The following is a 27,463-nucleotide window of genomic DNA, read 5'->3' on the forward strand; positions in this document are numbered from 1 at the left end:
GGCTGTGAACCTCTACTTCTGTATTAGTTGGGCACTGGCAGAGACTCTCAGGAGACAGCTATATCAGGCTCCTGTCAGCCAGCACTTGCTGACTTCTACAATAGTGTCTGGGTTTGATGATTGAATATGGGAAGGATTCCCAGGTGGAGCAGTCTCTGGATTGTCCTTCCTTCAATCTCTGCTCCATCATTTGTCTCTGCAACTCCTTCCATGGATATTTTGTTCCCCCTTCTAAGAAGGAACAAAGTATCCACACTATGGTCATCCTTCTTCATGAGTTTCTTATGGTTTGTGGATTGTATTTTGGGTATTCCAAGCTTCTAGACTAATATCCACTTATCAGTGAGTGCATACCATGTGTGTTCTTTTGTGATTGGGTTACCTCACTATACTGGCTGGTTTTGTGTGCCAATTTGACACAGGCTGGAGTTATCACAGAGAAGGGAGTTTCAGTTGGGGAAGTGTCTCCATGAGATCCAGCTGTGGGGCATTTTTTCAATTAGTGATCAAGGGGGTAGGGTCCCTTGTGGGTGGTGCTATCCCTGGGCTGGAAGTCTTGGGTTCTATAAGAGAGCAGGCTGAGCAAGCCAGGGGAGGCAAGCCAGTAAGAAATATCTCTCCATGGCCTCTGGGTCAGCTCCTGCTTCTTGACCTGCTTGAGTTCCAGCCCTGACTTCCTCTGGTGATCAACAGCAATGTGGAAGTAAGCTAAACAAACCCTTTCCTCCCCAACTTGCTTCTTGGTCATGATGTTTGTGCAGGAACAGAAACCCTGACTAATACACTCACTCAGGATAATATTCTCCAGATCCTTCCATTTCCCTAAGAATTTCATAAATTCATTGTTTTTAGTAGCTGAGTAGTACTCCACAGTGTAAATGTACCACAATTTCTGTATCCATTGCTCTGTTGAGGGACATCTGAGTTGTTTCCAGTTTCTGGCTATTATAAATAAATCTGCTATGGACATATTCTTATCTCCTTGTACAAAGTTCAAGTCTAAGTGGATCAAGGACCTCCACATAAAACCAGATACTCTGAAACTAATAGAAAAGAAAATGGGGAAGAACCTCAAGTACATGGGCACAGGGGAAAATTTCCTGAACAGAACACCAATAGCTTATGCTCTAAGATCAAGAATTGACAAATGGCTCCTCATAATGTTGCAGAGCTTCTGTAAGGTAAAGGACACTGTCAATAGGACAAAACGGTAACCAACAAATTGGGAAAAATATCTTTACCAATCCTACATCAGGTAGAGGGCTAATATCCAATATATACAAAGAACTCAAAAAGTTAGACTCCAGAGAACCAAATAACTCTATTAAAAATGGGGTACAGAGCGCAATGGTGGCATAGCCTTTGATCCCAGTGCTTGGGAGGCAGAGGCAGGCAAATTTCTGAGTTTGAGGCCAGCCTGGTCTACAGAGTGAGTTCCAGGACAGCCAGGGCTACACAAGAGAAACCCTGTTTCAAAAGACAAACAAACAAAAGACCCACACTCCACTTTTGGGGCTGGAGAGATGGCTCAGGGGGTAAGAGCACTGACTGCTCTTCTGAAGGTCCAGAGTTCAAATCCCAGCAACCACATGGTGGCTTACAACCACCTGTAATGAGATCTGACGCCCTCTTCTGGTGTGTATGAAGACAACTACAGTGTACTTAATTATAATAATAAATAAATCTTTAGAAAAAATGAGATACAGAGCTAAACAAAGAATCCTCAGCTGAGGAATACCGAATGGCTGAGAAGCACCTAAAGAAATGTTCAACATCCTTAATCATCAGGGAAATGCAAATCAAAACAACCCTGAAATTCTACCTCACACCAGTCAGAATGGCTAGGATAAAAATCTCAGGTGACAGCAGATGCTGGAGAGGTTGTGGAGAAAGAGGAACATTCCTTCATTGGTGCTGGGATTTCAACCTGGTACAACCACTCTGGGAATCAGTTTGGCGGTTTCTCAGGAAACTGGACATAGTACTACCAGAGGACCCAGAAGATGCTCCAACATGAAATAAAGACACATGCTCCACCATGTTCATAGCAGCCTTATTTATAATAGCCAGAAACTGGAAACAACCCAGCTGTCCCTCAACAGAGGAATGGATACAGAAAATGTGGTACATTTACACAATGGAGTACTACCTCAGCTATTAAAAACAATGAATTCATGAAATTCTTAGGGAAATTGATGGAACTAGAAAATATCAACCTGAATGAGGTAACCCAATCATAAAAGAACACACATGGTATGCACTCACTGATAAGTGCATATTAGGCCAGAGGCTCAGAATACCCAAAATAGAATCCACAAACCACAAGAAACTCAAGAAGGAAGACCAAAGTTTGGATACTTGGTCCTTCTTAGAAGGAGGAACAATATACCCATGGGCAGAGATACAGAGACAAAGTATAAAGCAGAGTCTGAAGGAAAGACCATCCTGAGACTGCTCTACTTGGGTATTCATCCCAAATACAGTCACCAAACCCAGATACTATTGTGGATGCCAGCAAGTGCTTGCTGACAGGAGACTGAAATAGCTGACTTTTGAATGGCTCTGTCAGTTCCTGACAAATTCAGAGGTGGGTGCTCTCAACCAACCATTGGACTGAGCACAAGGTCCCCAATGGAAGATCTAGAGAAAGGACTGAAGGAGCTGAAGGAGCTTGCAGCCACATAGAGGAACAACAATATGAATCAAGCAGTACGCCCAGAGCTCCCAGGGACTAAACCACCAACCAAAGAGTACACATGGAGGGACCCATGGCTCCAGCTGTGTATGTAGCAGAGGATGTCCCTGTTGGACATCAATGGGAGGAGAGATCCTTTGTCCTTAGAAGGCTTGATGCAATGAATACTTGATGTAAAGCTGAATTGTCAGCTCCTGCTATGTCTTGTTTATGAACAGCCTGGATAGTCTGTAACTGTCTTTGAAGGCATCTAAGAGAAGATTGACTTCCAGGCAGCTAGGACTAGGGTATTAACACCCATGCACACAGTGACACACCTACTCCAACAAGGCCATACCTCCTAATAGTGCCACTCCCAGGCCAAATCATATACAAACCATTATAATGATTAAATAATGAAGATAATAGTAAGATAGTGAAACTCATGATCATATTAGATTCTAATTTAGTTAATTACAACAAGTGTTTTCAAGATTATTTAAATAGTGAATAGCTGAGAATAATGAGTGTTTGACAATTCAGTTATGCTATATGTACATAGATAGTCTTCAAAAGCAACAGAGATCCTCAGAATATGATATTTAATGTTAATACATTATTAAAAATCATCTGACTACAAGACATGTGTGCTCCTAACCGTATCCCCATTCCACTTCAGAGAAGACATTTAGTATGATTACATTCAGGTGGAATTGCTTCAGTTGTGGCAAGGTAGCCACTGGGAAAGAATTGCCCTAACTCATCTGCAGACAAAAAATACTGTCCAAAAAAGGACACAGGTTGGATAGTTGACTGCTAAGCTCTGCCAATACAGAGTAAGCTAGTCCTTCATAATTCCTGCTTCACTTAAGGTCTGTTGGAAGGTTCTGGGTCAGAAGGCTGAAGACATGCTCCAAAGTTCTAAGGAATTAAGGGACAGTCTCTACAAATTGTATAATTTTGGAAGCTAGGTCTTTATGCATCCTACATATTCAGATAATACATAATTCCTTCACAGATTTCTGACAGGGTTGAAGACTAGTTATAGTATAGTTCTATACTTAGAATAGTTCTATATAATAGAACTTAAGTTGTTTAGTGTTAAAAAAGAAGTTCTAGATTTGAAAGGATAGATTTCAGATGGCAATACAAGTTGAAGTCAGCATAGTACAGGCACAGAATTGTAAACTCTCTAAGTTAGAATAGATGATGGAGTGCTTTATTTAAATTGAGAAATAAAATGGGCTGTATGTTAAGTGTATATCATATCTCATAATTTGCATAACTTGTTATTCTTGTGGTCAATTTATATCTGAGAGAGAGAGCCATTTTAATTGGACAAAAAGGGGGAAATATGCGTTGGCCTCATGCTTCTTATATTCTGATGTTAATTCTGCTTCCTTGAGAAGTGTTGCACCCAATTAGAAATTGATCACACACTCAGGTGATCTCATGTGAAACTTCTCTCCATTCTAATAGGTCAATATAGTCTAGAACCTGTGATTGGGCAGTGGAAGGAAAAGGTGAAATGAGAGATTTGAAAGAGGGAGGGAGGAGAAGGAAACAGAGAGGGGGAGATGGAAGAAGAGGTGGAGAAAGTATGTGGCCAGAAGAAACTGCAAGTAACAAAAGATCTTAAAGCTGGGGAATAAGTTAGTATAGTGCTAGATTTGCCCAACCTAGGCACATAGTTTATAATTATAATAACTGGTATGCATGGTTCTATACAGGCTTATTAAGGTTTGAAACTCCAGCAATAATACATGTGTGTGTGTGTGTGTGTGTGTGTGTGTGTGTGTGTGTGTGTATGACTTTCTTTTGCAGAGTGGGGAAGCTATATGTGATTCCTATGTATACAAACATGTGTGTTTCTGTGTCTGTCTGTGTTTCTTGAGCTTTTTCTATTGCTCATTTCCTTGTTTGGTATTTTGTATCATTCTGATTTGTTGATTTTGGTGTATGTTATTTTGTTGAATTATACTATTGTTCCTTAGAAAAGATAAATAGGAATGGTGTGAATCTGGAAGGGAGGGGAGGGTAAAAGGAATTGAGAGGACTAGGGGGAGGAGAAACCACATTCAGAATATATTATATGAAAAAATCTATTTTCAATGAAAGAAAAAAATGACTCTAAAGCTGCCAACATATTCTTCTTGGCTTTCAGCTCCCAGAACTGTCAGAACATAAATTTCTACTACTTAAGACATCAGCCTGTAGTACTTCACTATGATGTGTCTAATCTAGCATTACTCCTAAGACTTCATTTATTTACCTTCAAAGTATTTTTATATTTTCTGCAGTGTTTCTGCCAGTAGTCATGTACCTTATTTTTATTTTGCTCATACTTAGTCTTGGTGGTCCAGAAATTCAATTTTCTTTGATAATATGTGGATGACTTACATACATTATTCCCATTGTACTAGAACTCTGTCAATGAATTCCTTGAGTTCTTGTATTCTATTATTTTTATGTAGTCTGAAAACTAGCTATGGGCTGGTTTTATCCTATTGTTTAGGATGGCTCTCAGCTCACTTTCTTCAGTTCCTGTGTTCACTCTTTCTAGTGTCTATGCTTGAAAACAAAGACTATGAAGCACACACACTTATTTATTCCAAACAGAAAGAGGTAATTATAGAATTTTGTTCATTTGTTGAAAGTTTCTTAGACTGGCTATGTGTGTGTTGGATAGAAAGAGGGAGGCAGAATTAGGAGTCTGTCATAGATTATTCACCACTCTGTATGGAAGAAAGCAAGCAAAGCTGTGAGAAATTAACATATTCAAATGTTGGTTTATTCGTTATTCCAAAGAAACTCCTGCTCTTCATAGCTATTAGAATGTTCATCCATGTTAACATGAAGGACAATTTATGTTAGCACAGATAGATAACAGAAACCTATCAGCCTAGAGAACTCACTGAAGGTGGTGGAAATAAAACTTAAAATTTTACAAAATACCTTATTGCTCTAGTCTTTACATTAAGCTCTGCCTCTTATTCCCATCTGGTTTGGAAGCTACATCCACAAAATAAATAAACTTTAATGTGGTTGTTCCTCAAGATGGTGGGTAACATCATAAGTAAACACCTCCACTCTGTTCTGTAGAGCTTTACCAGAGCCCTTGACACTTCATACCTGGGAGTCTAAAAAAAAAGTGTTTGACATAGGAGTGAGGAGAACACATCTCTCCAAGCCAGATGTGTGCTATTAACTATACGTCACTTAGAAGAAACCTAGGTCCTTCAGGCTCTCTTAAATCTTCCATATGCTTCCTTCAACCCCTTAGGAATGTGGAACAAACTAAGACACATCCAAAAAGAGCAAATGCATTTCATAAGTAAACAGAAACCAGAGTGGTTGCCAAGATTGCATGAGCTTCCTGTTTAAACTAATGAGTGGAAAAACAGAAACTGTAGAAAACTTTCCTTATTGATCTACCCCTCATCAAGAGCACTTCCCCGTGGCCCTTGTACCATTTCTTTAAATATCATTCACACAATAGTGTTCTCCTTTTTAAATGACTGCCACTCATAAAATATAGCATTTAAAGAATGACATATATCTTTCTACTTGAGCATTATAAAAATTCTTTTTTGAATTACAAAAACCTAGGAATGTAGACTTGACCTAAGGCCGTAACAAAACTGGAAACTTTGGGGTGTTAGAATGGTAGGAGTTTATGAGAGTTCAATGAGAACGTGAATAGCAACAAGAGTGAAGGAATATTGGTCTCTTGCTTAGGTTTGCTTTAATTATTGATTATTTCTTCCTTAGGAAAATAAAGAAGAGAGCTTTTATGCATCTGCTTGTGAGCATTCATAATGGCAACTAGACATGAGAGAGGTCTCATTTGCCAGATCTCTCCTTTTCCTGCTTCACAGAAGTTTTTTGCAATTAGATAGACAACTCTGTGCTTCATTCTGAGATCACATGATTAGTGTTAGAGAATTTTTCCCAAAGACATAAATATATTCTAGAAGTTAGACACTCTAAGATCAGCTTTTGACAGCCTAACTGTGGTGATACTTACTAATATTAACCCTATGACAATGACACAAAGCAAATTCAGAAAACGTAAGACAGAAAGAAATCCTTCAAAAACACAGGATCCAAGCAAATAACACATGAATTCTTAGTTCAGCAAATGAAAAAGAAGTTTTTTTTCCCTAGACACATCTTTACTTATATAACGGAACCCAATGTAAAATCAGATTCATATTAGAAGTTCACATGAAGCTTCTAATCATGTTGTTTGAAAAGTACTTACAATATTTTTGAGTTCCAACAAGAGAGATATTTTAGGTGATGTTTATGACTATTCTGGTCAAACATAGAATACTAAATAACACTGTTTTCTAAACATGGAAAAGATGGTTGTGGTGGTTTGAATAATAATGGCTCATGTGGGCTCATATATTTGAATGCTTACTCATCAGGGTGTGGCACTATTTGAGAAGAACTATAAGGATGAGGAAATGTGGCCTTGTAGTACATGTGGCCTTGTTTCAGGAAATATATCATTAGGAGTGGGCTTTTGGTTTCAAACTTCTGTGCCAGACCAGGTTCTCTCTGTTTTCTCTCTGATATCTATGGATCTGGATATAAAGCTCTCAGCTCTAGAGCCAGGACTCCCTATATGCCACATGCTCCTCACTACAATGATAATAAACTAGCCCTATGAAACTGTTGAATGCCTCTTTTTATGAGTTGCTATGATTATGGTATTTTTTCATAGCAAAAGAACAGTGACTAAGACAAGGGATTTTCTCAAAAGTGTCCGACCTATCCCTGGCCTTCATCTAAGAGCTAGTTTCACCCTGGGAAGTTCTAGATGAGCTCTGTGTTATAGTTCAAATGCAAAGAAAAAGTCAGATTTATGTAAACTAAACTGAGAGAAGATGTCTAATGATGCTTTATAGTCCAGAAAAGTGACTCTGACAGAGTTTAACTTCATTCTTGAATGTGGACAAAGCACATCTTGCTTTTCCCTCTCTACAAATGGGAAGAATCTGCTACAAAATCTTTTCAAAATCTCTTACTGAAGAAGTTTAAAATGTCTTCTAAACATGCTAGAGTTGTTTAGTCTTCAACAGTATTTACAAGAGGTGTGCACAATGTTTCCCCTCTTTTTTGGTGTGTGTGCATGCATACGTGTATGTGTGTGTGTGTGTGTGTGTGTGTGTGTGTGTGTGTGTGTGTGTGTGTTTAAATGAGTGAGTCAGATGAAGAGCCATCCTACAGCAGTAAATTGGTAGGCACAGGTGTAGTTATATATATGGTTTTCACATGTAAGCCCAGGGTGAGTACAACCCTTAAAGCTTCACAGAGTTATACTATTACAGTCAACCCATGTGCTCTGGCCCCTTGATAGCTTCAGGAGAAAGACACCTTGGAACTGCCTCCTAAGATTTTGAAGGCTGCTTGTGACTTGAGGACATTTAACTTACCATTTCCAAAGGAGTCTCCTTCAAACTCAAAGGCCTGAAGGTGGATATTCATTGTATTCATTTGAAGCTGAGCTGACAGCTGGATGCTCTGCTCACTGACACACTTGAAAGAATGCCCAACTACTGTCTCAAACATCATCATAGTATTCTTCTTTCCCTGGTAAGTCTTCTCTGAAGACAAAGTTAAATATGATGGATAAGAAACCTGACAATATCAATGAGTTCCAGATACCACTACACTGCTTATGAATAGCCAGTTGCCTTCCTTCAGATGGGGTAACTTTGAAGTCCTGACATCTTTTATTCATGAAAAAATGTTCTAAGTATGCAGAGTACTTTTGTGGCAATTTCACTACTTTTGTGAAAATTAACAAGTTGGCCTGAGATGATGTACTAAATTATCTATTTACACTACTGTATCATGTGATATAAATCTGCATTTATCTATTATCTCCCTACCCATCTATTATCTCCCCTATCTATTATCATTGGTCTATCCTGTTGCTGCCATCCCCATTAACATTAAGTCTTATATCAGTACTGTAATGATAATGAATTACTGTTACCAATAATAGTAGCAGTACCACAATGACTTTGTCCCCACAGTTTTACTTCTTAGCAAATATCATTACTGGGAGATCATTAATTAACAATGTTAAAACCAATCAAATAATAATACTTTTTTAAAAAGCAGAAAGTTCCAAAGGTAGTGACTAGCATAGAGCATAAGCTCAATACAAATGTGATATCTAAAGCTAGATTTTCTAGGGTAATACCTGAGGGCTTCTATAAGCTCATTAGATTTTGATCGAAATATTGTCTCTCTAAACATGAACATATATAAGTTTTTTTAAATGTCTCTCTATGGGTTTTCTATAAGGAAAACAAAGTGAATGCTTATAAATGCAAGTCTGTTATACCACTCATTTAACCCAAATCTTCTCATGGTATACTAACATGCTTTAGAATAGCTTTAAAATAAAATCTCAAGTCTTTAGCTGACCTACCCATAGGTTCTACATGCTCTAGACCACATGTATTGTGTATTCACTTTCTAGGGCATTAGAAACAGCACTATTGTTTCTTAGCTGCTGTGGTACCTTAAATGAGAAAATCCCTCATAGAATCTGACATTTTAATATTGGTCTTCAGATGATGGCACTGCCTGGGGAAGTGGCCTTGTTGGAGGAGTGCATCACTGCCTCAGCTTACAGATCAAGATGTAACTCCTCAGGGCTGGCGAGATGGCTCAGCGGATAAGAACTGACTGCTCTTCCGAAGGTCCTGAGTTCGGATCCCAGCAACCACATGGTGGCTCACAACCACCCATAATGAGATCTGACGCCCTCTTCTGGTGCGTCTGAACACAGCTACAGTGTATTACACCAGAGCAAGCAGACCAGAGCGAGCGGCCACCTGTACAACTACAGTGTACTCATACACATAAAAATACATAAATAAATCTTTAAAAAAAAAGTTGTAACTCCTCAGTTCCTGCCCCATGCCCTAATCACTGTGTCTTTCTGCAGCACACTTCTCTGCCATGATGCTAATGAACTCATGTCTTTGGAACCATAAACCAAGTATGCCCTTCCTTCTATAAGTCACCTTAGCCATAAAGCTTTACTAGCCAATATAAAAATAGTAAATATAGCTACTTTAACAAACTCACTCATTAAAACCCATGCACCTTTTATTAATGCCATCTGGGAAAGTTGCCTCAAATAAAATGTCCCTAGAGATACTGAGCTCAAACAGCCCATCTTCAAAATAGTCTTTCTCCTCTGGAGGCTTCCCAAAGTACACACTAAACAACTCTCCATTCTTTGGCATTCTGGCTTGTGATTACTCTTGGAACTGATTATCACTTAAGAATATAATTTAATATGGTTGTATATGGTGCTCTTTCTTTCTGGAATGCAAACTCTACTATACAGAATCATATCAGCTTGGACAATTATGGCTAACACAGACTTGTTACCTAGCTATATCATAATTTTATAGAATAATATACAATTAAGAATACAGAATAAATTTCACTCCAATAATAAATCAGTTTAAAAAGGAACTAAACTTATAGTTTGGTATTGTTAATATAATCTAGACCATCATCGTCCATGATCAGATAAATTGAAGTACACACAGGTCTTGAATTCCCCCAAAATTTTAGGTCCATGTGTTGTTTTTATTTAAAACATCATCAAAAACTATCAGACTCAATGATAAGAAATTAAGCTAACCAGACAACAGTTATATGAGAGCTGTTCTTTTACTAACCTGTATTTGAGATGGTCAAATATGCTCCAACTTCACTAATATAATATAAGTTTTCTTCCTGTAAAAGAGCAATGTGTTAACCTTTGAGTAATCTCAAGACAGGTATTCCCTCAAAGTAAAACGATGGAAAAAAAGTTCCAAGCAAATGGTCCCAAGAAACAAGCTGGAGTAGCCATCCTAATATCCAACAAAATAGACTTTCGACCAAAAGTTATCAAAAAAATATAGGGAAGGTCACTACATACTTATCAAAGGAAAAGTCCACCAGGATGAACTCTCAATTCTGAACATCTATGCCCCAAGTGCAAGGGTACTTACATTTGTAAAAGAAATGCTACTAAATCTCAAAACACACATTGAACCTCACATAATAACGGTAGGAGATTTCAACACCCCACTCTCACCAATGGAGAGATCATGGGAACAAAAATTAAACAGAGACACAGTGAAACTAAAAGAAGTTATAAACTGAATGGATTTAAATATCTTCTTCTTAGTACGTCATGGTACGTTCTCCTAAGTTGACCATATAATCGAACACAAAACAAGCCTCAACAAATACAAGAAGATTGAACTAATAATCCCATTCTATCAGATCACCACAGACTAAGGCTGGTCTTCAACAATAACAAGACAACAGGAGTCCCATGTACACATGGAAGGTGAACAACTATCTACTCAATGATAACTTGGTCAAGGAAGAAATATAGAAAGAAATTAAAGAACTTTATACTTTAATAAAAATGAAGGCAGAACATACCCAAACTCATGCAATACAATGAGAGCAGTGGTAAGATGAAAATTCATAGCTGTGAGTGCCTCCAAAAAGAAACTAGAGAGAGTCTACACTAGCAGCTCAACACATCTGAAAGGTCTAGAAAAAAAGAAGCAAATACACACAAAAGGAGTAGACAATAGGAAATAACCAAACTCAGGGCTAAAATAAACCAGGTAAAAAAAAAAAAAAAAAAAAGAACTATACAAAGAATCAACAAAATTAGGAGCTAATTCTTTGAGAAAATCAACAAGATAGACAAACCCTTAGCCAGACTAACCAGAGGGCACAGAGACAGTATCCAAATTAACAAAATCAAGAATGAAAGGGGAGACATAACAACAGAAACCGAGGAAATTCAAAAAATAATCAGACATTACTGAAAAACTAGAAAACCTGAATGAAATTGATGATTTTCTAGACAGATATCAGGAATCAAATTTAAATCAGGATCAGATAAACCCTCAAAACATCCCCATAACCCCTAAGGAAATAGATGGAGACATTAGAAGTCTCCCAACCAAAAAGAGCCCAGGGGCAGATGATTTTAGCATGCAGAATTCTATAAGACCATCAAAGAAGATCTACTACCAATATTCTTCAAACTATTCTACAAAATAGAAACAGAAGGAACACTACTGAATTCTTTCTATGAAACCACAGTTACACTGATACCTAAACCACACAAAGACCCAACAAAGAAAGAGAACTACAGACCAATTTCCCTTATGAATATTGATGCAAAAATATTCAATAAAATTCTCACAAACCAAATCCAAAAACACATCAAAATAATCATCCACCATGATCGAATAGGTTCCATCCAGGGATGTAGGGATGGTTCAATATATGGAAATCCATCAATGTCATCCAATATGTAAACAATCTCAATAAAAAGACCACATGATCATTTCATTAGATGTTGAAAAAGCATTTGACAAAATTCAATATCCCTTCATGGTAAATGTCTTGGAAAGATCAGAAATTTAAGGCCCATACCTAAACGTACAGCAATATACAGCAAACCAGTAGCCAACATCAAACTAAATAGAGAGATCAGGAATTCAAGGTGCATACATAAATTTAATAAAAGCAACATACAGCAAACCATTATCCAACATCAAACTAAATGGAGAGAAACTCAAAGCAATCCCATTAAAATGAGGGACTAGACAAGGCTGCCCACTCTCTCCCTACCTATACAATATAGTATTTGAAGTTCTAGCCAGAATAATTAGAAAACAAAAAGAGATCAAAAGGATACAAGTTGGGAAGGAGTAAGTCAAGTTATCATTATTTGCAGATGATATGATAGTATACATAAGTGACCCCAAAAATTCTACCAGAGAGCTCCTTCAGCTGTTAAACAACTTCAGCAAAGTGGTTGGATACAAAATTAACTCAAACAAATTAGTAGCCTTCCTTTACTCAAGGGGTAAAAGGTACACAAAAGAAATTAGGGCAACAACACTCTTCACAATAGTCACAAACAATATGAAATATCTTGGTGTGACCCTAACCAAGCAAGTAAAAGATCTGTTTGATGAGAACTTCAAGTCTCTGAAGAAAGAAATCGAAGACTTCAGAAGATGGAAAGATCTCCCATGCACATGAATTGGCAGGATTAAGATAGTAAAAATGGCCATCTTACCAAAAGCAACCTACAGATTTAATGCAATCCTCATCAAAATTCCAACTCAATTCTTCATAGAGTTTGAAAGAGCAGTTTGCAAATTCATTTAGAATAACAAAAAAAAAAAAACTAGGATAGCAAAAACTATTCTCAACAATAAAAGAACTTCTGGGAGAATTACCATCCCTGGCCTCAAGCTATGCTATAGAGCAATAGTGACTTTAAAAAAATGGCATGGTATGGGTACAGAACCAGGCAAGTAGATCAAATGGATAGAATGTAAGACCTAGAAATGAACCCACACACCTATGGTCACTTGATCTTTGACAAAGGAGCCAAAACCATCCAGTGGAAAAAAAGCATTTTCAATAAAACTGTGCAGGTTCAACTGGTGATCTGCATGTAAAAGAATGCAAATTGATCCATACCTATCTCCTTGCTCAAACTCAAGTCCAAGTGTATCAAGGACCTCCACATAAAACCAGATACACTGAATCTAATAGAAAAGAAAGTGCGGAAGAGCCTCGAATACTTGGGCATACAGTAAAACTTCCTGAACAGAACACAAATGGCTTATGCTTTAAGAGCAACAATTGACAAATGGGACCTCAGAAAATTGAGAAGCTTCTGTAAGGCAAGGGACACTGTAAACAGTACAAAACAGCAACCCACAGATTGGGAACAGATATTTACCAACCCTACATCTGATAGAAAGCTAATATCCAAAATATACAAAGAACTCAAGAAGGCAGACTCCAGAGAACCCAATAACCCTATTAAAAAGTGGAGTACAAATCTAAGTAGAGAATTCTCAAATGAAGAATCTTAAATGGCTGAGAAACACTTAAAGAAATCTTCAACATCCTTAGTCATCAGGAAAATGCAAATCAAAACAACCCTGAGATTCCACCTCATACCAGTCAGAATTGCTAAGAACAAAAATGCAGGTGACAGCAGATGCTGGTGAGATTGTGGAGAAAGAGGAACATTCCTTCATTGCTGGTGGGATTGCAAGCTGGTACAACCACTCTTGAAATCAGTTTGATGGTTCCTTAGGAAATTGGACATAGTACCACCTGAGGACCCAGCTATATACCACTCCTGAGCATATATCCAGAAGATGCTCCAACATGTAATAAGGACATATGCTCCACTATGTTCATAGCAGCCTTATTTATAATAGCCAGAAGCTGGAAAGAACCCTCAACAAAGGACTAGATACAGAAAACCAAGCAGATTGGACCAGAAAACAAAATTCTTCCCTGACATAATAATCAAAACACTAAATTACAGAACAAATAAAGAATATTAAAAGATGCAAGGGGAAAAGACCATGTACCATATAAAGGTAGACCTATCAGAATTACACCTGACTTCTCATCAGAGACCCTAAAAGCCAGAAGATCCTGGGAAAGTGTTGTAAGCTGCACTGGTGCTATTTGTATTCTGATGTTAATTCTGCTTTCTCAAGAGGGGCTGCCCAAACAAGGAGTGGATCATGTACTCAGGTGATTTCATGTGACCCTTCTCCCCATTTTAACTGGTCAAATAAAGGCTAGAGCCTGTGATTGGGAAATGGAAGGGAAAGGTAAGGCTGAAGATTTTAGAGAGTGGAGGAAGAATGGAGAAAGAAGAGGTAGAAGAAAGAAGGAGCAGAACCACATGGCCTGGAGAAGCTGCAAGTAACAACTGTAGTGTAGTAGTATAACTGCCCAATCTAGGGGTACAGCTTATAAATATTGTAACTGAGTTGTGTGAATTTTGCATGGGCTTATTGGCATTGGAGATTTACTGCAACAGACAGGAGACTTGCATTCCTAAAAACACCACAGATGCCAGCCAAGACTACTATGCCAAGCAAAACTCTCAATCACCATAGAAACAAAGAAGAGAAATGAAGGAGAGAAATGAAGGTTTTCCATGAAAAACCCTAATTTAAACAGTATCTTTTTACTATTACTGCTTTAAAGAGCATACTAGAAGAAAAACTCCAGCACAAGGAAGGTAATTACACACAACAAAACAGAAGAAATTAATCATGTCACAACAAACCCAGAATAGAATCAAATACACATAGGACCACCTCCAACAACAAAAAGAAGAAGAAGAAGGAGAAGGAGAAGGAGAAGAAGAAGAAGAAGAAGAAGAAGAAGAAGAAGAAGAAGAAGAAGAAGAAGAAGAAGAAGAAGAAGAAGAAGAAGAGGAAGAAGAAAGGAAGGAAGGAAGAAAGAAAGGAAGGAAGGAAGAAAGAAAGAAGGGAGAAGAAGAAGATGAAGATGAAGATGAAGAAGAAGACAAAGAAGAAGAAGAAGAAGAAGAAGAAGAAGAAGAAGAAGAAGAAGAAGAAGAAGAAGAAGAAGAAGAAGAAGAAGAAGAAGAAGAGGAATCATCCTGATACTGAAGTGAGTGAGACAGGTCTCAAAACTCGAGCCAGGCTTAGGCTCTCCCACAAGGCCACAGAAACTTGAGCCAGGCTCAGGTTTTTCCTCAAGGCCCAAACCAGGACCAAAATGGAACCCAATACTTAAACACCCAACTGTCACCAATGGACAGGTCATTGAAACAGAACTAAACAAAGACACAATGAAACTAACAGAAGTTATAAACCAAGTGGATTTAGCAAATATCTATAGGACATTTCAAACAACTCCAAAACAAAAGAATATACCCTCTTCTCAGCAACTCAAGGAACCTTTCTCAAAGTTGACCATATACTCTAACACAAAGCAAGCCTCAATAGATATAGAAAGATTGAAATAATCCCTTGCACTCTCTCAAATCAACAGGGAATAAGCCTGGACTTCAATAACAACAAAAACAACAGAAAGTCCATATACTCATGGAAACTGAACAACTCTCTACTCAATGATAAATTGGTCAAGGAAGAAATACAGAATGAAATTAAAGACTTTCCAGAAAACACAGCATACACAAATTTATGGGACACAATGAAAGCAGTGCTAAGAGGAAAATTCATAGCACTAAGTGCCTTCATAAAGATCCTATACTAGCAACTTAACAGTATACCTGAAAGCTCTAAAACAAAAAGAAGCAAACACACCAAGGAAAAGAAGGTGGGAAACAGTCAAACTTGGGGCTGAAATCAACCAATTAGAAACAATGAGAAGAATACAAAGAATCAACAAAGCCAAAACCTGGTTCTTTGAGAAAATCAACAAGATAACAAACCCTTAGACAAACTAACTAAAACGCTCAGATACAGTATCCCAATCAACAAAATAAGAAATGAAAAGGGAAACAGTCTTGGGGGGGGGAGGTGCTGGGGAAATGTCTCAGTGGTTAAGAGCAGTGACTGCTCTTCTGGAGGTCCTGAGTTCACATCCCAGCAACCACATGGTGGCTTACAACCATCTGTAATGAGATCTGATGCCCTCTTTTGGTGTGTCTGAAGACAGCTACAGTGTACTTACATATAATAATAAATAAATCTTTTTTTAAAAAAGAAAAGAAAAGAAAAGGGAGACAGACATAACAACAAAAACTGGAAATTCAAAAAATCGTCAGGTTTGACTACAAAAGTTTATACTTGACAAAACTGGAAAATCTAGATGAACCGGATAATTTTCTGTACAGATACCATGTGCCAAAGTTAAATCAAGAGGAGGTAAACTATTCGAACAGTACTACAAACCCTAAAGAAGTAGAAGCAGTCATTTAAAGATCACCAACCAAAATGACCCCAGGTCCAGATGGTTTTAGTGCAGAACTCCAATAGACATTCAAAGAAGAGCAATATTCCTCAAACTATTCCACAAAATAGAAACAGAACAAAAACTATCTAATTCATTCTATGGAGCCACAGTTACTTTGATACCTAAACTGCACAAAACCCAACAAGAAATAGAACTTCAAACCAATTTCACTTACAAACATTGATGCAAAATACTCAATAAAATTCTCACAAACAGAATCTGAGAGCACATCAAAAACAACATTTACCAGGATCAAGTAGTCTTCATCCCAGGAATACAGGGATGGTTCAATATATGAAAATCCATAAATGCAACCCACCATGTAAAAAAACTCAAAGAAAAGAATCACATGATTATTTCATTAGATATTGAAAAAAGCCTTCAACAAAGTCTAACACCCTTTTATGTTATTAGTCTTAGAGGGGTTAGGAATTCAGAACACATACCTAAACATAATAAAAGCAATATATAATAAACCAGTAGCCAATTATCAAATTAAATGGAGAGAAATTTGAAACAATCCCACCAAAACAAGGGACAAAACAAGTCTGCCCATTTTCTCCCTATCTACTCAATATAGTATTTGAAGATCTAGCTAGAGCAATAAGACAATAGAAGAAGATAAAGGTGATAAAAATTAGAAAGGAAAATGTTAAGGTATCACTATTTGGGCATGATATAATATATATGAGACCCGAAAAATTCTACAAGAGAACTCTTACAGCAGACAAACAACTTCATCAAAGTGACTGGATATAAAATTAACTCAAATAAATCAGTACTCATCCTTTATACAAATGATAAACTGTCAGACAAAAAAATAGGGAAACAATACCCTTCAGAATAGCCACAAATAATAGAAAATATCTTGGTGTAACTGTAACCATGCAAGAGAAAAATATGTATGACAAAAAACTTCAAGTGTCTGAAGAAGAAAACAAAGAAAACCTTAGAAGGTGGAAAGATCTATCATGCTCATGAATCCATAGGACTAACAGTGAAAATGGCCATCTTTCCAAAAGCAATCTTCAGCTTCAGAGCAATCCCCATCAAAATTCGAACATTATTTTTTGCAGATATTGAAAGAGTAATTCTCATCTTCATATGGAGGGGGGAAAGGATAGCTAAAACAGTTCTGAACAATAAAAGAACTCTTGGAGAAATAACTATCCCTGTCCTCAAGTTGTACTACAGAGCAATAATGATAAAAACTGCATGGTACTGGTACTGAGACAGTTTGATAAATGAAATAGAATTCAAGACCCAGAAATAAACCAACACAACTTTGGGCTTTCTATTTTTGACAAAAAAAAGCCAACAAATTACAGTGAAGAAAAGGAACGTATTTTAAACAAATGGTGCTGGTCTAACTGGCAGTCTACATCTATAAGAATCTAAATTGATCCATATTTATTGTCCTGCACAAAGTTCAAGTCCATGTGGATGAAGGACCTTAACATAAAACCAAATAGAAGAGCAAGTGCGAAATAGTCTTGAATGTATTGGCATGCCAGACAATTTCCTAAGTAGAATACCAATGGCTCAGGCTCTAATATCAAAAATTGATAAATGGGACCTTTAGAACTGAAAGGCTCCTGTAAGACTATGGATACTGTCAATGAAACAAAACAACAGCCAGAGATTGGGAAAAGATCTTCACTAATCCTACATCCAATAGAGGGTTACTACCCAAAATATATAAAGAACTCAAAACATTAGATTCCAAAAAGCCAAATGACCCAATTAAAAATGGGGTATATTGCTAAACATAGAAGTTTCAACAGAGAAATGTCAACTGGCTGAGAAGCATTTAAAGAAATGTTCAACATCCTTATTCATCAAAAAAATGCAAATCAAGACCACCCTGAGATTTTACTTTACACCAATCAGAATAGCAAGATCAAAAACTCAAGTGACAGCGCATGCTGGCAAGGATGTGGAGAAAGAAGAACACTCCTCCATTGTTGGTAGGATTCCAAACTTGTACAACCACTCTGGAAGGTACTCTGGTAGTTCCTCAGAAAACTGGAAATAGTTCTACCTGCAAACCTAGTTATATTGCTTCTGGTCATATACTCAAAAATCTCCCACCATATCACAGGGATACATGTTCCACTATGTTCATAGCAGACGTATTCATAATAAACAGAAACTGGAAGCTACCCAGATGTCCCTCAATCAAAGAATGGATACAAAAAAAAATGTGGTTCACTCATATTATGGAATACTATTCAGTTATTAAAAACAAGGACATCATGAATTTTGCAGGCAAAAGGATGGAATTAGAAAATATCATTCTAAGGGAGGTAAGCCCAGACCCTAAAGGACATGCATGATACATACTCACTGATATATAAATATTAGTCAAAAAGTACAGAATACCCATGATATACCCCCACAGACCCTAAGAAGTTAAACATGAAGGAGGGTCCAAGTGAAGATGTTTAAATCCCACATAGACAAAATAATCATGGGAGGCAGAGTGAGGGAGGGGTCTGGGTGGGAGAAGAGAGGGTGGAAAGATAAGCAGTCAGAATCTGATATTGAGGAGAGAGGAAAAAGGCCCAGGGGACCAGGAGAATAAAATGAAATATGCCACTGCTGGGGTGGAGGTTGGGGAAACTCTAAACAGTGGGATAACCAGAACGTCTATTTGCCCTGCCCCAAGATGTCTGTCCATTGTAGTCACTTCATTTACAGTAGGTAGCTATTGAATACTCACCATTTCCTCTATAGTAGGTATGCTTGTATAGAAATGATCCTGTTTCTCATTTTTAGGTAATAACATAGAACTTACAGATATTAATGAGCATTTCTTGCTTACTTCCACAAAACAAGTCAGTGATAGAGTCAAATTTATATCTGAGTCAGACCTCAAAACCCAAGCCTTTTCACTCTACTTTGCTGTCTCTACCTCCTGTCAGGATAAACTCAGAGCTTTCCAAGTCCATGAGTTTTGACTTCAGGGACTGGAAAGAACTCATTGGGTTATTTGATCTTGGTTTTAAAATAACCCCACTTATCTGATGTCCACTGGGGATTTCCACAAGTCTTTTCATCTATGCCACTTCCTCATTGTGTAATCTGCCAAGAACACTGGTGAGTAGACCTTCCCTGCAAAGCTAAGGTTCTCCTAAGAGGCACTAAAGACCTTCTTGGACTGATCAGAGTAGGCTGAAGGAGAAGGCAAACATGATGTCAACACTTCCTTTCTTTCCATCCCAAGCTCCTTATTCTTATCTAAAAAGACCCCCAAGAGGATCTTGGCTACTACTGACAGGATCTAGCTTGAAATTTAGCACTGAAGCACTGGCACTAGATTGGGGAGAGTCCAAGCCTTGCTAGAGGTAATCACTGTGAAGAAATTCATGCTTTACCTTGGTAAATGTGACATTAACAGATCCACCCTGGAAATTCAAGAAGAGGTTGGATTTTTGGGAGCCACATTTCCCAGAGGCATGGGTTAGGCTGGGGTCAATGTTGAAGTGTCTCTGGGTTGCAGAATCCTAAGCCAAATATGATAGGTCCAATCAGTAAAAGGCAGGAGAAAAAAATCAAGCCAGAAGTATAGGCTCCTAAATAAGTAAGTGGATGTTCATTAAACACACACACACACATACACACACACACACACACACACACACACACACACAAACTCTCCAGTTGTGTGCCATCATCTTACTTCCAAGCGTATGTTTAAAGGCTTTCTTAAAAGAAATTTCCCCCATAATAGGTAGTTTTAATGGATAACTAATACAAAGCAAACTTCATGAAATTCTAATTTTGTTCAGTTCAACATACTGAAAGGTAATAAGAGAGAGGAGTGTGTACTCTAAGGTACTTCTATATCAAATATGGACATGAGTTTTCTTTAGTTAAAACTATGTAAAAAATAGTTTATTATGACTTCTTTATAAATAAAATACTTTACATAACAGCTTTCTGTAATCTTGCTAATTTGGATTTGTATTAATATGACAATGGGCTAGAACCATGGAGAATATCAGATTCTACTGTCTCATGTTAAACAGGAACCAAGGCTAAGAAGTCATTACAGAAAAACAAAGACAGGCTGTGATTGTCATCCAGCATTGCTAATATAGCCAATGCTGACTCCAAGTGAGAAGTATACATGTTGAAGTTCTCCTTGCTTTCTCTATTTATTTTAAATTGTCTTCTGGAACACATTCCTTATATAGAGAACACTGGAAAAATGAACCCACAGCTACCTGTCTCACCTAAAGACACAATGTAGAGGGTTGCTCATTCTTAGCAAGACAACTTCAGTCAGACTTTGAAGATAGCATTATTGTCCTATGATCCCAACTTACCAAATCCTTTTCTTGAACAATCAGTGCTATTCCCATCTCTGCTTTTATACAGAGCCTGCTTCCATTTAGGACTTCATAAGTTCCAATCTTGGCTGGTGATAATCGAGTTACAAGAGTGGGCCTAGGAACTAAGGGGACAGGTGAGGTTGTTGATCTGTCCTTATGTGTAAGTGCTGATGTTCCTGAGACATCAGTAGAGAGAGTTGGCCTCTGATTGGTTGTGCTTTTGTGTGACACTGTGAAAAATGATTTGGGAAGGGTAATCTGACCACCAAGTTGTGTAGGTCTTCTCCCAGGTATGTAGTTGACAGTGGCTAGACTAGCTCTGATTGTAGGAATTGGTAAATGTGCAATTGAGCCAGAACCAGTGGCATCTTCAGTAGATGAAGCGGTCATGTGTGAGTTATTAGATCTGACAAAGGTGTAGCTACTTGAGCTGATGGGTGGAAGGCTCTTTGTAGTTACTGGGGTTGCTAAGTTCATTGTTATGTGGGCTGTGTTTTCAAAGGTAGAAGTTTCAGCAGCCATTTGAACGTAACCATCCTTGAGTCTTGGTGCTAAAGTTACATGAGATCTTGGGTTAATCAGTTGTAATGGAGGTTTTGTTGTGGTCTGTTCTGTTGTTGTTGGAGTATATTGAAGATAGCCTCTGGCTTTTGGAAATTCTTTTTTTCTCATTTGGTAACCATGTAAAATTACTGCAAATTAAGAAAGCAGAAGTGTTACAAGCAGTGACCAAATGCTTAAAAGATCCCACCTCCATCCCCACTTTAATGTGCTCATTAGTAAACTGATATATACAGTTTCATGTTTAGGGAAAACTTTCAAGAGTTTCAACAATAAAGGGATGATCACCTAAGACTCTGAGACCAGGCTATCACCATAGTGTTTTGGTTTGTACCTGTGTTCTTTAAATATTTATGACCCATGGCAAATATTTGCATATAAACCTTTATCTGCGTAGGTTATGATACCAATGCACACCAAAGCAATTATATTCAACTATGAAACCAAAATGAAGTCATAAATTGCTCCAGGGTGAACAGTAGCTATGACAACTTCATAGACTGAGGCAGCATTAGAGTTAGAAAGTTTTGTATTTTTCATGGAATCATGTGCTTCTAAATTTGGAATAGGTCTCACAAATCATTTAGTTTAAACCACAATATGATGGATAAATTGTGGTTAATTGATATATATTCATGCAGTCTATACTTAACTACTCCCAAAGATAAGAGACTATTTTCTTTATATTCCCCTCCACATTCTTTTTCTAAATATAAACCAACTTCTATTATTTTCTTAATAGTCTGAGCTATCTAGTCTTTATTAACTAAGAAAAATCAAGATATAATTGCTCTGGTCCTTAGTGATTTGGTTAAAATGCCAGCTCTTCGGAGTATCTCCCCTTGTCCTCCTTATAGTCAATAGCCTCTACTGCCATGATTTTCCATGTCAGTGATAAATTCATTGTTTGGCTTTACCTATCACATTTTGTACTCACATATGAGGATAGTTTCAAGACATTTTATGATCAGATTACCAGTAGGTATGGAATTCATCCTTTAAAAAAAAAAATCTTTACTTAATGGCTTATTTCTTGGTTATGCAACTCATTCACTACATTAAAAGCCTAAAATTAAAAGTCATGTGTATAGTTTTAACCACAAGTGCCTGTGCATAGAAAGTGTTCAACAAATATGAGTTAGATGTGTGAGTAAAAAAGGACAATACCCTTAAAGACATTCTAGAATTATTATAAAACTTTAGCAAGTTGGTTTCAGTGAAAAACCTTCAGGACCACTAAATATATAGTGTCTGCTGTTGTCACAAATTGTCTCCAGGGTTATCCTTTAAAAAGTTAAAGACCAGCTGGGTAGTGGTTGTGCATGCCTTTAATCCCAACACTTGGGAGGCAGAGGCAGGTGGATTTCTGAGTTCGAGGCCAGCCTGGTCTACAGGACAGCCAAGGCTACACAGAGAAACCCTGTCTCAAAAAAAAAAAAAAGTTAAAGACCTCTGTCTCTATTTCATCCAGATTCTCTCCTTGCCTTTTTTTAGGCACATATAAATTCAGAAAAGTAGACTAGATTCTTAAACTGGCCCTTGGAAACTCTTTGATGAGGTGTGCTGGAAATCATCTCTGTTCATTCAAACTTCATTTATTATATTGTATTTACTCAGGCATTTATAGGAACTATACTTGCTAGGTTCTAGGATGAGGCTGGAGAACAAAGGACATGGCTCTACTGGTATTTATGAAATCATCAGGTTCATAACTGTCAATATAGCCTATAAGTATCCTTAGGTCTCCTTTCATTCAATACATTTTAAGTGGTTAATTGCTCTGTATTAATAGGTAACAACAAGGCTTTTAGCACTTTGGCTACTGAGGATCAAACTTGAGACTTTGCATATGGTGGCCAAGCACTATACTACTGAATTACATTCCTTAACCTTAAAACTTTGCGATTACTGGAAATTTAATACATGGCAGCTTTAAGCCAAAGGTACTTTTTCTTCATCCTACCACAGAGACACTTACTCAGCAATGTTCATTGCTGCTCTATTCACAATAGCTAGAAATTGGGAACAACCTAGATGTTCAACAAAAGAATGGATAAAGAAAATGTGGTACATTTACCAAAAAAAAGAGTATTATTTGGCCATTTTTAAAACATGAAAGTCACAGGTAAACAGGTAAAACTAAAAAAAAAAAAAAATCATCCTGAGTGAGGTATCCCATACCCAGAAAGACAAACATGGTATCATTTGCTTATATGCAGATATTAGTTAAGTCATGGATAACCAACCTATAATCCACAGAACCACAGAGGATAGGTACAAAGCAAAAAGCAAGGAACTAGGTAAAAAAGACAAATCTTATTTGGGAAGGAAAATAGAATAGATAGAGATGGGTGAGAGAGGGCTGGAACCATAGGATCAAGTGAGGAGATGGGGGGAAGAGAGAGAAAAGGGAGGGACTTTGGTAGAGACTATTGAAATTAAGGATAGTTTGAGGGGTAGGGTGAAAATCTAACACAATAAAAACTTCCTAAATCAAACACATATATGAAGGCAAATGGAAAATTCCAAACAATCCCCATTACTGAAGATAAAATCTACACAATACACTAAACATGGAGAAGTGCAACTAGTGCATACATAGATCTTTCACTCCTATGGACTAGCATCATTAGTATATCACAATACTTTGCACACTAAACTAAAATAGAAAAATAGACACCAATCCAGTCATAATCCTTAGTTCAACAATGCTGTCCTCGCTGCAATATGTGCTAGGGAAATGGTGGTCCAAAACTTGTGTGTGGAATTAATAAACCAACATTTTATTTGACTTAATGTCCACTCCATGAGATGGAACACTGCTTGAGTGACCCAAATAAGGCATTAGACAACACAAGGACCTAGGGTAAAATCAACTACTATTGTTCTATAAAAGAAAATGTAGCAATAAAATGGTTCCAGTAACATTGCGATATACTCATAGATCATTGTCTTGCTCAGCCATCATCAGAAAAACCTCTTCCAGCAGCAGATGAAAAAAAAAAAAAAAACACAAAATCCCACATCCAGGAGACGTGCAAAGGATAAGAGACCTTGGAAAACTCAGTCTTAAATGGCATGTCTCCATTAAATCCCTCCCCTGAGGGTTCAGCAAACCCTGTGGAAGAGGAGGTAAAGAGTATAAGTCAGAGAGAATGGAGGACACCAAGGAAACAAGGCCCTCTAAATCAAACTAAGCAAAGCCCATATGAACTCACAGACTGAAGCAAAATACACAGGACCTGCATGAGTCTGTACCAGGTCCTTTGCATGTACATTGCGGATCCAGTTTAGTGATCTTATTGGATTCCTGAGTATGAGAACAGGTGGGTCTCTAATTCTTGTGCCTTCTCTTGGGCTCTTTCCCTTCATTGATGGGTCTCGTCCAACATCACTGTGACAAGTTTTGCTTTAATTATATTTTGTTATATTTTAATTAATTAATTAAAAGCTAGCCACTATGCTAAAGGTTAGTAGCTGTATTGTTATACCTTCTGGGAAAGAGAAAGTCAGTCTTCTCCAATAGAGTGACACTGAATATTTCAACCATTTTAGGATAGGCCTCACATTCAGGAATAGTTGACCAATGGACTCTACTGTTTTTTGTGTATGTATGTTTGGTTACAGTTTGGTGTGGGGGAGGGGGTTGTTGTTGGCTTTTTATTGTTTTGGGGTTTGGGGTAGGTTTTCCTTTGTTTACTTGATTGGAGGTTGTTGTATTGGGTTTTGTTGGATTTTTTATTTTTAGAAAGGACTTAAAATTGTATGGATGTGGGGGGAAAGGATCTGGAATGTCTTGAAAGATAGGAAGAATATAATCAAAATATGTTTAAGTTTAAAAATTGTTTTAAATAATGAAAATATAATAAAAAAGAAGAAAAAAGTGATGTCACCTAATCTCAGAAGAGGAAAATTTTCATTTCTCATGTTAGCACTAGCCAGTAAAATATACACATAAATAAACAAATGCATGTTTAGTGTAACACTTAGAAAAGAACATGAAATTGTAATAACAAAGACAAAATGCTTACTAGTATTAAATACACACACATAAATATTCAAAGTGATTCTTCCTTAGCAATGAAAGTTTAGTTATAAGCTGAGCCTGTGTTTATTGTAGCAAGGAATCTTTAATCCTACTTTTGCTTCTAGAGGGATAAGAGTATGTGCATAGGCAGCAATTTTTACTTTTTCTTCTAGCTTAAAACATTAAAGTGTGGGAAGTTATTCCCACAGTGCTAGTGAGTGGATCCAATGCTAAGCTAACACTACCATTACACTACACTCCCAAATTATGTCATTTCTTTTCTGTACTTCTGAAAGCATGAAATTATAATTCTGAAAGCATGGCACAAACAAAACTACTTGCATTAAGGCAGCTGTCATGACCACACAGCTTCCATAAGATTCATGGAACAACTGAGGCTACAGTGTCCTCCACTCCATGTCAGCAGTGCAGTGGAGACTGCCAGTGAGGTCCTCCACTCCATGTCAGCAGTGCAGTGGAGACTGCCAGTGAGGTCCTCCACTCCATGTCAGCAGTGCAGTGGAGACTGCCAGTGAGGTCCTCCACTCCATGTCAGCAGTGCAGTGGAGACTGCCAGTGAGGTCCTCCACTCCATGTCAGCAGTGCAGTGGAGACTGCCAGTGAGGTCCTCCACTCCATGTCAGCAGTGCAGTGGAGACTGCCAGTGATCTCACAAGCTAAATTCGGTAGTTTTAGAAGGAACTGGAAATTTGTCAGTACACTTGCTAGCAGAACAGAACAAGAACTCGATAGAACTCATTATCTTGTGTATAACATACTCTAGTGAGAATAGGTGCTTAAGCAGCCATTTTAAGCTTGGCTTCCTAGGCTACATCTCTGATTTGATGTGCAACAACACTATCTTAATAACATTTTTGATATCTCAGTTTACACCTTTGTGAAGTGGTGTAACTGGTCAGGTAACTTTTGATATATCTTCACGTGTCACTATTTATATAAAATAAACAACATGTTTAAGATAAGCAGAGAATGAAGTATGTAGCCAGCTACAGCCCCAATTCCTAAGCTCTGGGCTAATTCTATTAAATCAAAGTGATTTCTATACACTCACATTGATATGGTATCTGTACTAATAGGCATTGCCATAGGCAATGTCTTCTGGTATTGATACTTATTCTAACTCAAAGAAATTCCACTCAAACCATAAAGGCCCTTGGAAAAAAATAGATGTACCCCACCTCTGTTAGATAACAGATTTTAAATGTTCTCACACTAAGTACCTGTAGTAGCAGAAAACATATCTATAGCCCTATAGCTCTCCCTTTGGCCCAGGACACACACATGCATTTAGATTTAAGAGAAATAGATAAAAAATGGCCACCACAGAAAATTGGGTGTGTTACTTACCAGCCAGGGACAGGAAGAGTACAGCTAATGCAGAGATCTGCCCAGGCATGACAGGTGAGATTATTCTGCTGCTGTTGTGTACTTGGGTCTTCTGAACTGTACGAATGGAGGCAGGAAAACTGATCTCACCTCATGAGAGGTAGCTAATAGAGCTAAGCCTTGTTCTGCACCCTGAGGGAAACCGCAGGCATCTCATTGTGGGAGAGTAAACACTCGCCTCTTCCTGGAGTGTTTGAAAGAGGTGAGGGTGTGGGTGGGGGCAACAGAAATTATTTCTCCAGGAAAGCTGGCAGATCTGGGGAAGCTCCTTCCCTTATCAGATGGGTCTCCTCTTTATGTAATAGCTTGAAGCCAATTCTGTAAACTCTTGTCAGCTAGTTACTCAAACAAAAAGTTGTGTAATAGTTTTAGAGCACTTTCTCTGTGCAAGGTATGCCAGTGTGATGTTCATTGTTTCCTCACTTTGGAGTGTGTGTGTGTGTGTGTGTGTGTGTGTGTGTGTGTGTGTACTACAGAATAATTATGAAAATCCAAGAGGCCACAGCAGAGTTAAAGAAGTTTTAGGAGTAAATGCTTTTTCCATTTTAATCAGGTCTATATATGTGTTATTTAATTTATAAATATATAGACATTTTGCTGATATCTTATATTGAC

The 27,463-nt window shown here is 37.7% G+C and overlaps 1 protein-coding gene across 1 annotated transcript in view; it reads right to left on the minus strand.

Annotated features, from left to right (window-relative positions):
* The window catches only part of Lamp3 (lysosomal associated membrane protein 3), a 41,467-nt gene extending 14,585 nt beyond the window's left edge, over positions 1 to 26,882 (minus strand). Inside the window, exons 1-5 of the mRNA XM_031364640.1 lie at positions 26,810 to 26,882; positions 20,848 to 21,545; positions 19,894 to 20,022; positions 10,396 to 10,453; positions 8,119 to 8,289 (exon numbers count right to left, since the gene is read on the minus strand). Of these exons, the coding sequence (XP_031220500.1) occupies positions 8,119 to 8,289; positions 10,396 to 10,453; positions 19,894 to 20,022; positions 20,848 to 21,545; positions 26,810 to 26,858 (1,105 nt within the window). The 5' untranslated portion in view covers positions 26,859 to 26,882. The remainder of the gene's footprint in view (positions 1 to 8,118; positions 8,290 to 10,395; positions 10,454 to 19,893; positions 20,023 to 20,847; positions 21,546 to 26,809) is intronic.
* Between the last annotated feature and the right edge of the window lie 581 nt (positions 26,883 to 27,463).

This window comes from Mastomys coucha, unplaced genomic scaffold, assembly GCF_008632895.1.
Source record: "Mastomys coucha isolate ucsf_1 unplaced genomic scaffold, UCSF_Mcou_1 pScaffold12, whole genome shotgun sequence".
Lineage (NCBI taxonomy): Eukaryota > Metazoa > Chordata > Mammalia > Rodentia > Muridae > Mastomys > Mastomys coucha.